The sequence below is a fragment of the Macaca fascicularis genome, chromosome 2 (assembly GCF_037993035.2).
Source record: "Macaca fascicularis isolate 582-1 chromosome 2, T2T-MFA8v1.1".
NCBI lineage: Eukaryota > Metazoa > Chordata > Mammalia > Primates > Cercopithecidae > Macaca > Macaca fascicularis.
Window position 1 is genome coordinate 192,913,870 of NC_088376.1, and position 18,449 is coordinate 192,932,318.

The 18,449-nt window shown below is 31.9% G+C and overlaps 1 protein-coding gene across 5 annotated transcripts in view; it reads right to left on the bottom strand.

The window, feature by feature from the left end:
- CADM2 (cell adhesion molecule 2) overlaps nucleotides 1-18,449 on the bottom strand; it is a 1,082,757-nt gene that overhangs the window by 68,720 nt on the left and 995,588 nt on the right. For 4 of the 5 annotated variants that reach the window (XM_074033664.1, XM_074033663.1, XM_045384514.3 and 1 more), the window contains one exon: nucleotides 8,415-8,534. The exons of the other annotated variant lie outside the window; for it this stretch is intronic. In XM_074033664.1, the coding sequence (XP_073889765.1) occupies nucleotides 8,415-8,534 (120 nt within the window). The remainder of the gene's footprint in view (nucleotides 1-8,414; nucleotides 8,535-18,449) is intronic. 5 annotated transcript variants of the gene reach the window in all.

An 18,449-nucleotide genomic window follows, 5' to 3' on the forward strand; every position in this document is an offset into this window, starting at 1 on the left:
TAAGTTTAAAATGAAACTTTAAAAAATGTTTGATGCTTTAAATTATGCAAGCCACAAGAGTGCCCTTAGAAAATAGAAGAGAGCGTACATGTTCTCCTTCCTTTAATAGGTAATAGTGGAAAGAAAATGTAAATGCAAGGTTTTCTCAAATATTTTCCAAATGCAGCAAACAAGTCCGTAAATATTTAAAGATTTTCAAACTGTGTCAGAATTCAGCTTCATTCAAGTCAGATGGAAATGCTCAATTTAGTTTTGGAAATGGTTATGTATAACCAATGATATGTATTTCTATACCAAATAAGGTCTATAAGAATATAAATAAAAACTTTAGCATTCGATGCTAACCTGAAATAACGTAACTTGACACATTGCAACTATTCAAATGTTTAGGTCCATGGCTAACTAAAAATCCTGGACCCCCAAGCCAGCATTCCTACCCATATCCTGCCTGCAGCCACTCCATAAGCATTTATAATGTGATACTCGCAGCAAGTTTGAAAGCACCTCCACCTATAGAACATATATGTTGCTTGTTCCTTAAGCATTTTTACCTTGTTTTCACTAGGAACTATTTTAGATATTTAATTTTAAAACTTAGTCAACTAAACATAATCATTATAGTTTTTTAAAAGACTTGTGAAAATTAAGCTATTTTTATACCCTAAACATAGAAATCAGTCTTTTTGTAGATAAGCAGATTTCTCTATATGGACCATCTGGATATTGAATAATTACTTAATTTTTGTCAAGAAAAGAAACCCCAACATATTGGCACTTAATTTTTAAAAGCTCGCAACATTGTGCAAATTGTGTTTTATTACCACCAATAAAACAAAAAAGATTTTTAATAGCTGAACACTCATAACAAAAGCTCATAAACAACTTCTTGATTTGTACACTTTGGGATTTAACTGTGTCAAGATGATATATTCTACTATTCCAAATGTTCTATTTGAGTACGTTTATAGTGACTAACTCAGAGCTATAATGATTTTATTTGATTCATTTTTTTTTTCTCAGTGCTGGGATGCTTTTTCTTTTATTCTGATGTTTCCTTATTTCTTTGTATTCTGTTTTTTTAAAGCATTTAAACCAAGAAAAAAAAAAGATACACAGTAATGAAACCAAATAAAAATTAAGTAAAGATAGACTTGATTTCTTTTGATATGAAGGACCTAGAGAATAGAAGAGCAGGATAGAACATTACTGATTCTTAACCTGGTTTAATTAAACAAACACTTCAGACAGTAGTTTGAAGTACACATGTCATGTGGTGTTTAGTTTAGCTTATTCTATTTTGAAGTCAGAAACATGAAACAATTGAGGTAAGAGAATCTGAATATAAATGAAACTCTTACATAGTCCACATTTTTTTAGTCAACTGTAGTTCATTTAAAATGTCCACATTAAATATGAGTAGAATTTGACAATTCATCTCAACCTTTCAACAATGGCCCAAAGAAGTACTTAACTTTCTTTTATTTTCAATTTATACAGCTCAACTTTGTGTATATGATTTTTTTCACAAGTCACTAAGATTTTTTCAAATGTCTTTAGAGGAAAAAAGTAGTTATTTATTAAGATCTTTCAGAAAGCAACGTTTTAGGATTATAGTGATACAAACAGATCCCTAAATTTATCTACATTTAAAGAATTAAGGTTTTCAATGCACATGATTTAAAAATACAATGGCATTATGTGAGCTAAAAATTATGGGTCCATAATTTCTAGACTGGATTTATAGCCATTTCAGATGTATGCTAAAAAATCATTCTATTCTTCAAGAATGATTTTAAGTATTTTAGTTAATGTTACCTTTTTAAACATATGTCACGACAGTAGTGCTATGGTCTATTGGACCGTGTGTCCTCCTGAGTACACAAATGTCCTCCTGAAAATTCACATGTCGAATTCCTAACCCTCAAGGTGATGACATTAAGAGGTGGGGCCCAGGGAAGTGATTAAATCATGAGGTGGAGCCCTCATGAATGTGATATGTACCTGTATAAAAGAGGCTCCAGAGAGCTGCTCTGTCCCTTGCACAATGTGAGGACACATGGAAAGACAGGTAGAAGTCATCATCTATGAGGAATGGACCCTTAACAGGCACCTAATATACACACGACTTGATCTTGGCTTTCCCGGCCTCCAGAACTTTGAGAAGTAAATATTTGTTATGTGTAAGTCACTGAGTTATATTCGTTATAGCACCCCGAATAGACCAAGGCAACTAATGCACAATTAAATTGTGAAGAATTGAGTACACATCTTAAAATGTTGTGAGTTTTGTCAATATAACTCTAGTTCTAGATATTTTGACAATTTGATTTCTTCAGTTTAAAAAAAATCCTTTTTTTTCTGTGTGCTGTACCATTTTGAACTAAGGTTCTGTTGCAACGAATCTCATTATAATTAATCAATTTGTTGAGACTACCAAACAAATAATGTAGTTTTTGTTAGTACAAAATTATAATTCTACCATTTCAAAGACTGATGTAAAACTAAATCTATATTAGAATCAGTAATTCATTTGAAGTTTTACATGGATTGTATAATTCTAATCACCATTTTTTGGATTTCTTTCCCTATCTGGTATATTGAAATGTATGATGTATTTGAATCCACTCTTAGTAATAGGATAGTGTATACTGGTTTACATCTTTCCATATCTATCAGCTCATCTCTACATTTAGTGCATTTACTGGTCCGTACAGGTAAAAACAAATATCAATTGTTAGCTTAGAAAATTTTCTGTCCTAAATTTAAAAGTTCAGTTATAAATTCTTATTTAAAAATTATGATAAATAAACATAACCACTTAAATATATAACTATGTTTCGTATGTCTCCTGAATTTGCAATAAGTTAACATCATCTGTAAAAAGAGGATGCTATTAAAGATTACTAGATTATGACATGGTTTATTATGAAATTAAAATTATATGATAAAAATGAGAATGTTATTAAATTAAACATGCCATGCTAAAATAATGCTTATATTAATACTAGAAATCAAGTCAAAGTCATCTGGAATTATTTTAGAAATGAGTATATTAAATTAATAAAAAAATCACAATGACCTAAAAAAGTAACATGTATATGTGTGGACATATGTGTACATATGTTATGTGTACATATATGCACACATATGATATATAATATATAATTTGAATAATTGTATATGTCATATGTAATATAAAGCATATATCATATATAATATAATATGGAGCATTGTATTATGCATAATATAAAGCACAGATAATATGTATACTATATTATATTACATATGTCATATATATACATATATGTGTATATATAATCTGAATTTTAAAGTTGGTTAGGCCACTGTAAAAAAAGTATGCAATTTCCAAAAGCTGAAATAATTAAAATGATATAGATTAAGAATACTTTAAACTTTATGAAAAGTATATAAACTGATATACTTCAAAGGGCAGACAGATGGTAGATGATTGATAGATGAAAGAGAGAGAGAGAGAGAGAGATGAATGGCACCATATGCTCTAGTATAATTTTCATCTGATGTTTGTTTCATACAATCAATAAAAATAGAATTGAAATAAAAAAGTAATTAGTGCATTAACACCAAAGAATTTTGCCAGATTAAAACTGTAATTATAGGTGAAAATCTACCATTTCATTAATGGTATGTTACAACTACTGGTAAACACCTTTGAAAAAATAATTCTGTCATTTATTGAGTATGGCTTATGTTTTCATAACTTTAGATACTATATAATTCTCAAGTCAAAGCTGTGCTTCATGTTTTCCTGATGAAAACAAACTGATGCTCAATTTGCTGCACTGTCCGAGGTCAAACACCTTGTAAACAAAATAACGAAAACTCATATCCAAAGATGTATCCAAGGCTCAATTATTATTTGTCTTTCCCATGGCTGCTCAAGTTGGTTCATTTCCATGTGTTTTAACACCCTTATTTGTATTGCCTAATTTCTAATTGCCTGTTTTTATTCCATGTGGTTGAAGTTCTTCTTCCTCCAAATAGGGATACATTTTAAACACAAGCTGAAGAGTTGTGCAAATTCTCAAGGTTATGACATTGACAATCCAGTGTAGTTTCTTTCACTCCGTTTCATCTTGATTTTTAATATAGATACAGCTGTGATTCTTTAAATTTATTTTAAATTGGTTTAGCATCTCATAGGATGAAAAATTCAGCAATAGCAGGAGTTGTAAAAGTGTAAATGGAGATATTAACAGTGATTTATTTGTGATCATTTATTAAATATATGGAGATAAATGTTATAGTTTGTGAAATTTGAAGAAATATAATTTAAACCTAATAAAATCAAATATATCTAGTTGATTTCAAATTACTGAATAAGACAAAGGAATGAAATAAGTAAACCAAAAAGAAACGCTGTAAGGTGAAAATATTCTTTCTTTTTAGTTCTTAGCTTTTCTTAGGCAGCATATTCTTTTTAATCATGATTTTAAACCATCTTTCATAAACTTATAAATAAATGAATTATTTTCAAATATAATCGCATCTAAAAGCTTTAATTTAAAAGGCAATTCATAAAGAAACATCACATAATTTAAAAGAATAAAGTGTAAAACTCGTAACATTGTTTATAGACTAAATGAATCCTCTACACTTTCAATTATGAACTAGAATATTAATGATGCAGGTGAGTCTGGTGACTTCCGCAGTCCTCAGATGTTTGGTGAGGATAGAAAGAAATGGGCATTAGGCTACCATTAAAATTCAATACTACTATTTTTTTCTTTTAAAATAGATAATATGAACTTCCCAGCTTAAAAAAGAAAACTTTTTAAAAAATACTTTTGTGTGATTTATTAAAAAATGTTCTCTTTCAACCTTTAAGTGAAAAAAGAGGGATTGGTTTTTGTTCACATCTTTGTGTGTGTACTCATGAGTCTTCTTGGAGGTTGGTTATGTGCTTAAGGGAAAAGTAAATGATTTGAGCACTTTCAGTCTCCATGGTGTAAAGTTTACAAAAACATGTTAAGAAACCTGAAAAAAAGTGAAATTACCAGAAAGACTAAACCATTCATTTTAGCTTAGTGGCAAAGGACATTAACAGATAATTCTCCAAAGCAGACATGCATGTGGCTAACAAGCGTATGAAAAATGTTTAACATCGCTAATCATTAGGGAAATCCAAATCAAAACCACAATGAAATACCTTCTCACACCAGTCAGAATGACTGTTATTAAAAAGTCAAAAATAACAGATGCAGGCAAGTTTGCAGACAAATGGAATGCTTGCATACTGCTGGTGGGAATATAAATTAGTTCAGTCACTGTGGAAAGCAGCCTGGAGATTTATGAAAGAAATTAAAACAGAGCTACTGTTTGACCCTGCAATCCCATCACTGAGTATATACCCAAAATAATATAAATTGTTCTACCATAAAGACACATGCACGCATATATTCATCGCAGCACTATTCACAATATCAAAGACATGGAATCAACCTAGATGCCTATCAGAGGTGGACTGGATGAAGAAAATGTGGTATATATGCATTAGAAATACTATGCAGCCATAAAAAAGACAGAGATCATGTCCTTTGCAGCAACACAGATGCAGCTTGAGGTCATTATTCTAAGCAAATTAATGCAGGAACAGAAAACCAAATATCGCATATTCACACTTATAAGTGAGGGCTAAATATTGAGTACACATGGACACAAGGATAGGAACAATAGATACTGGGGCCTAGTTGAGGATGGGAGGGTTACAGGAGGGTGAGGATCAAAATACTACCTATCACATACTATGCTCACTACTTGGGAGACAAAATAATTTGTATACCAAATCCCAGCAACATTCAGTTTACCAATATAACAAACTTCTACATGTACTCCCGAACCAAAAATAAAAGTTGAAAGGAAAAAAAATGCAGTAAACCAAATCCCACTTAAGATTCATGTGAACCAATATAAAAGAATGTTGTTAACTTCATTTGAAATAAAATATTTTTTCTCTTATAATAGTCTATAATTGCATGTATGTAAATGTGTGTGTGTAGGTTTGTAATTATATAGATATTTAGTCCTTTGAAGCAGAATACTACATATATGTGTGTATGTATGTGTGTGTGTAGGTTTAAAATTATATAGATAGTTATTTAGTCCTTTGGAACAGAATTTGTGTGTGTGTGTGTGTGTGTGTGTATATATATGTGTGTGTGTGTGTATATATATATATATATATATAGTCCTTTGAAACAAAATACCATAGATTTTTTTTCAAAAGACCGAAAGACCACATGTAATATTTTCCCACAAAGAACATTAGTACATTTCAATAAAGATTAAGCACACAAACTGTTTGTTCATGGTGAGAGGAAATGTATACATTTGATTGTTAGTGATTTTAGATGCCAGTAGTTGTCATAATTTTAGGTCCTGACATAGCGTCATACATATAGCATATATTCAATAAATATTTGTTGAAGAATAAAGCATAATTGAATATTAGATTTTTGTGTTACAAATGGACCTTTTAAAAAAAGTCAATATATCTCCCTCCTTTCCCATTGAAGCGATTCGTTTATACAGTCAGAACTTAATAGTATTACAGATATTGTGTTAGTATGCAGTGATTACATTTTATTTAAACTGCTATTTGTGAAAAACCTTACAGAGCATCACAAATTAAAGCAAAGTAGAACTTTAGACAGCTTTCATTTTACATAATATTATAAAGCACTTCTAACCTTTTCTTCATTTTCATTATGTCTTTTTGCCCATTTTTATATAATTTTTTACAAGAAAGACCTTCAAACTCTTCTCACAGATTTAGCTTAAATAAAGTTCAATCATACCAAAACATACCTAGCTATTTCCGAGAAATTCTTATTGCTACTACCATCAAACTTATTTAGTCATCAATCTTGTACATTGTATAATATAGTTGACGTCATTATTAAAAAAATGGAAAATTATCAGACATTAGAATATTTTTCTGAAACAAAAGAAAGACCATTATAACTGTCAAATCAAAGCTAGCAAATCAACGTAATATCAAGAATTAATTAAAATTTCAAGAAAAACAGTCTAATTGAACAACCTTTAATAACTGTGAATAATAATGATAAACATAACCTTCATACAACTGAATTAAATATAATAATATAAAGTCCTCATGAATTTCAAGTTAAATTGTTAAATTTCACAGATATTAGTAGAGCCAAGGTGACATTAAACATATATAAGAAATAAAAAAAAGACAGACTTAAATACGACAAATTCTCTCTGAGCACTGCTTATGTAGAAATTAAATTTAAACCTTTTTTTTTTTTTTTTTTTTTGAGACGGAGTCTCACTCTGTCGCCCAGGCTGGAGTGAGTGGCATGATCTCAGCTCACTGCAAGCTCCGCCCCCCGGGTTCCCGCCATTCTCCTGCCTCAGCCTCCCGAGTAGCTGGGACCACAGGCGCCACCACCCCCGGCTAATTTTTGTATTTTTAGTAGAGGCGGGGTTTCACCATGCTGGTCAGGCTGGTGTCAATCTCCTGACATCGTGATCCACCCGCCTCGGCCTCCCAAAGTCCTGGGATTACAGGCGTGAACCACCGCGCCCGGCCTTAAACCGTGTTTTTCTATAATGGCTTCCATTTTTTTTTTTTTTTTTTTTTAGTTTCATCATCAACTACTAACCACTTAATGACTGCTCAGGAATACTTTTTATATTTCTCAACCTTAACATAGTTATTTCTTCTGCCTTTAAGGATACTCCCACCTTTATAAGGTTGCTTTCTTTGAAACAAAAATTCTTATATGTATAACGATACCAGAAATTACTCATGGAGCCATCTAGGACAACAGACATTAACTTTTAGAACACTCTATTAGTAGAATAAGTAGCTTCACTCAGCAAATCACTTTAGGATAACATGTATTTTGAATATGTACTTGCAAGTTCTATGTGGAGAATAATTTATACTGACCCCATGGACTATGTCAATTTTAGAACAATTTCAACACTATAGGTATTTTTACATAGTTGCAGAGGAGTAGCAAGTTATTAACATTAAACTGGAATTTTTAAAAAAGCAAAAGCTACCTCTGCACACATGAACATCTTATGTATTTGTTTACCTCTCAAGACAGGCAAAAACTGTGTGTCATGCTAACATTTTAAATTTGACCAACATTTTAAAGCCCCGTATATTTTAAATCTATATTCTGCAAGATTTTGATAAGTCTTAAGTAACACTCAAAAATTAAAATGTACCATAATTTATCATATTCTATTCCAATAACCCTAATTGATAGTAATTTAGGTGACTTAGTTCTCATAATTAAGTAAAATTGAATGTCAATGTTTTTAACCTTTCTACAAACGTCTACAAAGCTCCAGTTAATGTGCTTTCCAGGCTATAACAAAGAAGCATACTGTACCTCTGGCGCTGCTGGTTGTTGCAGATGTGGTTGGGCTGGTTGTTATGGCTACAGTGGTTGTGACTGTTGCAGTGGTAAGGGAGGGGATGATAGTAGTGGAAAGCAAAGTGTTGGGAACATCTGGTGAGTGGAAAAAAAAATATAAACAAAATCATATCATGCAAACAAAAGAGAAACACAAATGATTCAAATTATAAATACATATAACTTATCGAGGTTTAACTTTAACAAGCTTTAACAGAACATCAGGTACAAAACCGACTGTGTCACACAATTCTTGTCATTTTTTTTTCACTTTTTTTCGTGCTCCAACACAAAGCAAAAGCTTGGAGCAATGTTTGAGAATAAGCAGGTTGTTTGCAATATTGAGAGTAAAATGTAAAATGACAAGAATTCATTTGTTCACTGAGTCATTTAAAAAGTTTGACATGCAATAGCAAAAAACATGTAGGTAAAAAAAAAAAATGACATGCTTTGTCAAAGAAGTAAACAGAACGACACATACAGAAATAAACACATATACCACCATATAAGATTAACAAAATGTTAACAATGAATGTGTAAATGCATGTTAAATGCTTTTTGATTTTTTTTTTCTTTTAGGAAGACTTAATGATAGGAAATGAGAGCAATCTTTAGAAACAAACAAACAAAAGAAGCCAATTGTTATTATTATTGTTATTTTGCTTCTCCTGTTCTCACAAATGATGTTAATGCACAGTTTAGAATCTTGCAATTCTTACCCTGTTTAGCTGGTAACGCCTTCTAATAATTTTGCGGTACCTAGGAGTCTTTGGCAAGTATTGAGTCAACTAGCATGGCACCCAATATTCTGAAAGGTTTACGATTTATTTTAATACGGCATACCTAGGAGAGGTTACTGAGCATACACTGGAAGTGTAACACTGAACCTTTAATCCATAGTTTCTAAGTTGCCAAAAGTTAAGAGTAGCTTCAAATACAGAGAAAATAAAACCCAGAAAGAATAGTGTTTAATGCCCAAATCCTCTTTCCTTTCACTCAAAATCAGCTGAAAATATGAAGAGCAGCGCAGAGAACATTGAAACAATACAGCCAGTGTCAAGGTATGAGAACTTCAGTGATATCCTCAGAGAGTCAAATCTTGTCTAAAGTGAATACGCGTGTAATCTACACAGTGAGGAAATTAGAAACAGTTTCCAAATTACCAATAATTACTGTGCTGAGGTTTGATTTCACATGTTTGTCACATAGCTCCCATATATTCTGAGTGTTTGACAGATTATTTTGTATTAAAAAGTTTCCTGTCATTCTCTCAGTTAAAGTCTTTGAGTCACACCAAACATTTTCTAGTACTTTACTGCTGATAAATAGCCCTCCTCACTCTGTAGACTCTACCCGCTGAATTTTCTACACTGGATACACCAGAAAACAGCATGAGATCGCTCTCTTATCTTGAATATTGATGTTTACACCTGTTTTTCGACAGGGAAAATGCTTCCTGGCCAGTCAAATCAAGAAAACAACCTTCTGAAAACTCAGTGGTGCTGCATTAATCACTAGGGACAATGGGTAAAGCCTGGAGTGCGATTTACCAGTATCATAAAGTAGAACTGACTTTAATGACATTATAAATGAAGAAAGATGATGTATATGGACAAAGATGCTTCTTGTTTACTAATTGTTATAATGACTCCTTATTTCAAGGTAAGAGTTCTTAAACAGTTTAGGCAGACAGGAGGTAAATGAAAACATTTTCTAAATTTTAAAAAAAATGTGTAATTTTAACTTTTATACATATCTAAAATAGAAAATAATACATTCTTTCTTAGCAAAATTATTTGCTTATTAGGATCTCAAAATATATGCATTTAATAACTGCAAAGGCCAATATCTTCCAAGGATAGCAAATTTAAGAACAAACAATACTATTAGTCGTTTAAAACTCCATGTAAATGAACTGTTATTTCCAAATTTATCACAGATTATAACACGTTGGTTTATTTCCTATCACATAGTCATTTCGAATATGATTGCATTGGATCTTATTCTAATAAGAAAAGTAGTCTTTCAAAATCAGCCCTGTCATTGAATTATTAAGAGAGAGAATACAAATAATGGGATTTCATTTTGGTTTTAGTTTAGGCAATAATAATTACTATTGTTGTTGTTATTATAGTACTATTTGGAGTCCCCCCCAACCTTGCCTCGGTTATTCCACGTCAAAAAATACAGGTAGTAATAAATCCTGAATTTTTTAAAGACAGTCTATATATTTTCAAGTACTATGAGCATTCTTGTATAAAGCAAACCATATCTTTATTTCTTACAAGTGTAAAAATGCAGTAAGCATACATTTTTCCATAGGTTAATACTCAAATAACTTAAAAAGATAAGGGGTTTTAATAATTGTTAATCCACTTCAAACCAACATCCTTAGAATCTTTTGAAATATACAAATAGACAACATTACAAATTATTATTTACACACAGCCTGGTTCTTTTTTATCTCTTCGGCATCCTCTCTTATCCTCCTCTCCGACTTCATATGTAGCTAAAACCAAATTGACTGAAAGTAATTTGGTGGAAAGTGCCAAAATGACAATCGGGCTTAAAAAATGACTTGTCGTGAAGAAACCTATGCCTGTTACTGTTACATGTTTTTAACTACTACTAGCTTCATTTTGTTCTATGTGTCTTAAAACATTTTTGTTTTTCTAATAATTTTGAGGGTTTTATTCTGTTCTTCCATTATTTGTTAAAGACCACCCCATTATTTCAGCTATATCGTGAAATAGTAAAAGTTAAAATAAGCTAAATATTCAGCACCAGAATATTAATTGGAATAATTGAATAAAATTGAATAATGTAAGATCAATTGAATGAGCTGAAACTCTCTGAAAGACCAGGACAGTTGCATGAAACGTCTGTCTTCTACGTGAACTTTCTACCTGCTCTGCTTTTCGTGCTCTCAGTGTCCCACTAGACAATCCGTTCTTCAAGGGAAGAGCTCTGCCTAGAATTCTGCACATTTTTAAACCTCTTACACTGTTAATGAAAGAAAACTCCATCAAATACGGTACAGGGTGGAAACTGCAGCCCATTTTATCCCTTGTAAGATGATACCACTTAAAATATTCCCCAATATTGAAAATATACTAATTCATACAAAGAGAATTTATACACATGCACACATACATCATAAAAATACTAAATACTGGTTCAGCATTAACTTATTAATTATTTCCATAGGACAAGATAATCCGCAGTTATACTAATATTTTAAGTAATTTGCTTAATATGACATGGCAGTGTCAGTATATCTTAATATATGCCTTATATATTAACATCCTATGATTAATCAAATGATATTTGAACATAGACACCAAGACAACTATAAATAAAACATGGTCAAATTTGTGGCATGTGATGCATAATTTATGAATATTGGAATTTAGAAATGATAACCATCCAATACACAGCTCAATTCGTATATTTCACCTCTGATTTCAACATTGCAAAATATGAGCTCATTTTTTTTTGTTTTCTTTGGAGAGCATATTAATTTAACCAACTATAAATGCATTTTCCTGAAATAAAAATGTAGTTATAAATGATAGGTTCAGCACTTCGAATTTACAAAAGAAATTAATTGTGTCGTATTATATATTTGTAGTTTGTATTTTTAGATGATGTTAAGGTATAAAGAGTGAAGAGTCAGCAACTGATAAAATATGTAGCTAATAGAAAAGGCATTTGAAAAATGAACTAAGTGAAAGTAACTAAATTTTGTCTACAGCTGATCAGAGAAATTAGTAATTATACATAAATTATTTAGACACAATTTAAATCCAAACAAGATAAATTTCAATGATTCATCAAAATCAGAATTTAAAATACTCTCATTAATATGAAATTTGTTTGCTATCTAATCTAACAATAGTTTTCAGGCTGTTAAAAGTTTTAATCACACTATATAGGAATGTGTAATGATAATTTCTCTGAAATTATGAAATAATAATTATGTGTTTTAAATTTATTTAGCCAATTTATTCTCACCACATGCTAAATACCATCTATCACTGTATACTAAAATAAGTAATACTTGCTAAAATAAATTGATGGTTTTAGATAGGATATGAAATGAATTCATACAGATCCAGTGTTCATTATTTAAACTTTAAATATATCTTTATACATATATTTTATATATGTACACATTTTACATAAATCCTGGACCTCTATCTGTGTGTGTGTGTGTGTGTGTGTGTGTGTGTGTGTGTGTATGTATATATATAAAAAGAAGTTTTATTTAAAAGGAAATGTGAGCCTTGTTATTGACAGGAAACTGAGAAAAGTAAAGATTCTAAGATATGAAAATATCTTCTTATAATTTTGCCTACACATAAAGTTTGAATTATAATAAATTATACTTTTCATTTCACTTGTAACATATATAAAGTACTGTTTTCATGTAAAACATGACATTTGGGAGTATTTCAATAACAAAGAGAAACCCTAAATCTAGTCAATAGAACAATTTCATATTTGGGCAGACAAAGTCTAACTAGGCTGCAAAAGTCATTCATTTGAGTGAATGTTGGGGTGCCAATAAATGCAATGTAAATAATCTGAGTACTTCTATAAGAACTTAGTCACATGCAGAAGTATAATTTCAGCTAAAGCAACACAATTCCCAAATCAGGAAACTAAAATCTGTTTACAGGACCATGGCTAAACGTTAATATGATAAATTCATCAGTCCATCATCTCTTCTGCTCCACCTGCGTGACTGATAGGGACTCCAAAACTGTGCCCACCGTTGTGTTGAGGCAGCCATAACGTTAAGGTTTCCTGGTACAACAGGGGTTAGAGTTTCTCATAGGATACATGTCTGGCTTGTTTTCTTAATGTTTCAAGTGCTGAGTTAACGTAGAGAAAGAAGCTTAAGCCTAGCACACAAGAAGACATCTGCCTCTGACACGAGTGCTTTCCCCCATGACAGAGCTAGACATAGCTCTTTCTGTTCTTTGTGCTGTAGGTTCTCAGAGGCACACCCCGTTTCACATTTGTTTTCTCTTTCATGTCCATCCTTTAAATCCTGGTTCAAATAAGATCTCATATGGAAAGCATGGCCCAGTTCTGCAAAGAGTAATATCTTCCTTCTCTGAGCTTTTAGGCATTTTGCAGACACCCATATACATGTTTGTATTTATGTGTTTACCTCTCCCAATAAACTGTAGGCTCGGCCTTATAAGTTAACATGTTCTTATCTTTTAAAATATCACTTTGTCTTAGACAAATATACTCTGAGCCAATCCCTCATTAGCTTTTCATCTCAGAATAGCCACCCTTTCTTGATACCTAGCAAAATGCTTCTCTCACGTCTCAGCCTGATTCCTACCTGCTTTGTGAACACTTCCTTGACTAAGTCCCACCTAATTTCCTTTCACCAATCATTGTACTTTTTGAGTTTATCTACTGCTTCCTTCACTTTGTCCCACCCATACCCCCATGACCAATAATGCTTCCATTCACGACATGCTGCTATGGGAAGACCCAGAGTCATGTGTATCCCACTAGCTCCATATCCATTTCTGTCCCGCAGTAGAAAACACAAATTAAACATGTGCAATGTTATAACAACATTTTCAAATTTGCTCTAGTTTACATAATCAATTTGTAAACTCTACTATTTTAGCTCTCTTTACTAATATATTATGCAGTACACTGTAACTCAAAGTTCTTCATAAAATCTGGAGTTGGAAATTGAGAAGCTGTAACATTCATTTGATACTTAACATATATTGCTTGCATTTTTTTTTCATGAACAAATGAGAGTAAGATAATAGAGAAAATGAACTTCGTGGTAAACTTTTGGGCTTCATCAGGGTGCCTAGCTCTATGCTTTCAATGTGGTAGCCCCTTTTCGTTTATCTCTTTTAAGAGATGGGGTCTTGCTGTGTTGCCCAGGCTGGAATGCAATGGCTATCCACAGGCATGGCCATGGTGCACTACAGTTCTGAACTCCTAGACTCAAATGATCTTTCTGCCTCAGCATCCTGAGTAGCTCGGACTACAGGGATGTACCACAGCGTTGGAGATGACAGGTGCTTTATCAATAATGTCACTCCTGGTGATAACGATCCCAGTAGATATGGAATAGAATAGTATCATTCTTAAAAATATGAATCAGCAACAGAAGCTTATACATGTTTAATCCCTGAAAAAAGTTGCTATTCCTTTTATCATGTGTGAGGTGATTTTCTGTAATTCCTGTTAAGAGTCTTCCAGTCTAAATGAGTATTAAAAAAAATAAAAATGCAGCATACAGAATAATTCTACATTCTAAATGCAGATTTTCAGTGTTTTTAAAAGTGTTAGAGCTCTAAATCATATCATCCAATTAAAAACAATAGAAAAGTGTCCTTTTCTTTATATTCTAATGAAGGATTTTTTTTAAAAATGCCACCATTATTTTGTTATTGGAGCTTATTAGAGCACAACAGATCCTGTATAACCTTGTCAAAATGAAATCACTTTCAACAAGCGCGTATACGATAACCTGAAGAGTGGTGCGGCACCTTTTTTCCAATAACGAGCTTTTCAGGTTAAAGGCATGTTCTGTTCTCTACAAATGCAGTGTACAATAATTTCTAACTTGTCAACCTGTTTTGTTTTCTGGCAGTTTCTCTTTTTAAAAATGGCATTCAGAATGGATTTTCGAAACAAAATTAAGTCTAAAGAGTCTCAGAAGCCCAAGCTGCTTGTTTCTCTCCAAGGACTAGTGTTCAATAGGGAGAAAAAATGGTTACCATTTAGTCTGGAATCCATATGTTTACTTTCTTTCTGCTTTATGTCACTAATGCCCTCCCCCAGGGGTGATCCCAGGATGATAAAGAAAATAAAAACTAAGAGTTATCAGTGGAGATGTAGAAGTGTTAGAACTTGAGGTATATCATTAGAATTATTATGGTAACGTGTCTTTTTTGGTGAAAGATATTCACATTTCCCTATCTTAAAAAATAATAGGGCATTTTTCCTTACTACTAATTGCACTGACTGACATTGGAAACAATGGTAAGAGGAACGTTTACTTTATTTGCTTTTGCCTGTGCAAAAAAGAAGAATATTTATCTGCTCCCATTATGCTCAGCTACATGCAGCAGCCTATTTGGATCACAGCGTAAAAGTGGATAACAGCACCAAGGCTCTTACTTAAATGATAACCACCAGGTTGAGAAGGTCCCAACTCACCAGTACATGCCTCCTCCTCAACAGTCATATAGTAACTTCATAAAAAGGAACCCTTTTAAAAAACATATTTGAATAAATCCTTTTTCATCCTTCTGGATAGCTTCCCCTGGTTTCTCATACTAAATGGAATCCTTATACAAGAAAAAAAAGCTGTTCTTAAAAAATGAAAAGTACTGCAATTTTAAACTGTAGGCGGTAACTGTCAGTTCTATGTAATTACAAGAAAAGTTTATGAATAAAATCAATGCATTATTTGAAAAAATGTATGCATTTTTTCTTTTATAGTACTTTTTTACATTTCAAACTGACAAAAGTAAAGTGAAATTTAAAGTATGAAAAAAATGCATTTGCAGTGGATTATCCCATATTGTTTAACTCCGCCTACTTCAATATTGTGAGCCTTTTCCTACTCTTTGCTTAAAATACTCTACCTAAAAGTAAATCACATGATTTGGTCCAATACTTTAAGTTCTGTGAAAATGTAAGAGAATATTACTGTCATCCATTAAAAGAAAAGCGTAAATCAACTAAGAATAAACACAAGGAGAACGGTGATATAGTAGAAAAATCCTGACTGAGAAATCCAAATAGTTTGATTTTTCATGTAGGCTCTGTGATAAAGTAGCTGAGAGCCATTTTGAATGTCATTTAACCTCTATGCATCTATGCTTCCTCATCTAAAAATTGAAGACTTTCCACCTGTTCATTTCTATAAATCCTTTTGGACCAAGTTTTTAACCAGTGATGGATCAGAGTTGATCTTCTAAAACTGAAACACTTTCACTCAAAAACTTATACACGTAAAAATGTTTGCACATGACTTCAGGACATATGAGAGTCCATAAAGGTGTTGGTTCAGTTTCAAAATGCAATGAAGTAAATACATTTTTTGCCTCCTATTCTGTAATTATCCCAACTGCAAAATAATCTAATGTGTACTAGAAAAAAATATATTAATATTAATGTTATTTTTAAAATATTAATGTCAGTGAACATTTCAGAATACAAAAATCACTCTTCCCCGTAAGCCATCCATATTTAAGTATAACATGCTTATGATTACAAACTGTTTTAAGATGTCTTGTATGACTTTTGTTTTCCATTTTAATCTTTTATTCTGTAAAATAGTTGCTTAACCCATATTAGGTTACATTTTTATGCTACTCTATAGATTTATCACTATGTAACTTACCTGAAATATGTTTCAGGTTTATCTTGATACTGATTCTTATTTAATATATAAATTCCATCAAAGATTAAAGTAGATTCCAGAATCCTGAACCAACATTTTTGAGGATTAACTAAACTGTGCTGCATTTTGGAGGGTGAAGAGAGTACTATGCACACAGCACTTATGTTAGTGAATTCTAATTTTGACATACATGTTTGTTAGCTACCAGTTTTTAAAAGTAATAAAGTGAATCCCAGTGCAATATTCTATATAGCAATACAAAAGGTTAATTAAATAAATATTAAATGAGAAGGTAATAATGTTTCAAAGATTGTTATCATCTTGCTAACCTATAATTTAAGAAAACCATGAATGTCTATTTACAGGTACTTTTTGCACATGCATATTAATAAATAGGTCCGCTTTGACATATCCTTAGAACACAATCCCTGAATAAAACTAAATAATGGTAAGAAGAATTGTGACTAAACACCGACTGAGCTTCACTTTTAATATCCGTTCCTATCACCTGTATTCCTAATGGTCAGAGCTCTCATGAGCAGCAAGGTCTCTCGTATAAAAGGTTAAATTTCAGTTAGCAAAGTCATTTAACTTTTCAAAACGATGAAAACACATGCTTGGGGTCAATCGCATAACTCTTTAATTGCAAAGATTTGTATTAGAAAAATTAATCTATGCACAGTTATTTATGTTTTGAATTACTTACTTCTATAAGTAAGGCACATTTCACATGGGTTGCTAAGTAAATACATCTTTTTTTTTCAGTATGGGATAAAAACTAAAGGTTATTATTTTGGTGACCAAGGAATATCAATTATTTCCCTGATTTTGTCCAGAAGTCAAGGCTGTTTGTGTGTATGTGTGAGTGTATATATACACGTATATATACACACACACATATCTGTATATATATGTGTATAGATATACACACACATATATCTGTATATATGTGTATAGATATACACACAGGCAACTATATTTTCATATATATGTGCATATATGCAGACATGGGTATGTACGTGTATGTGTGTATGTATACACACACACACATATTGCTTCACTAAAGTTTCTTCTCTTGAAAACAGGGAGGGGCAGACAGAAACATTTAAATATTAAATAAATATTTATTGAGCACCTACTATTTAGAAGGCAGTGTTCTAAGAGCTAGCGGTATAGAAATAAACAAGATGCGTGAAATGTCTGCTTCCAAGGAGGTCATAGTCTAGCGTGAGGACATAGAATGTATTCACATATACAGATGCATACATATGTGTACATATATATGCATATGTATATATACACACGCAAGCATGTGTATACACACAAACAGCTAAACTATCACATAATAATATATGCCTTGTAGAGTATTTAATTGAAGTGATATGTGACTGGGGGACAATTTAGATGGTAGTGGACAAAAAAGGCCTCATTGAGAAATACCATTTAATCTGAGATCTGAATCAGAAATCAATCTTGCAAAGATCAGCATTTCTGGCAGCATTCCTTGTGCATCTTGGACAAGCATTCCAGGCAGAGGCAAAATGTCTAAAAAGAAAATGACCTTGACAACTTAGAGGAGTTGAAAGAGGACCAGAGAGACAGAAGTG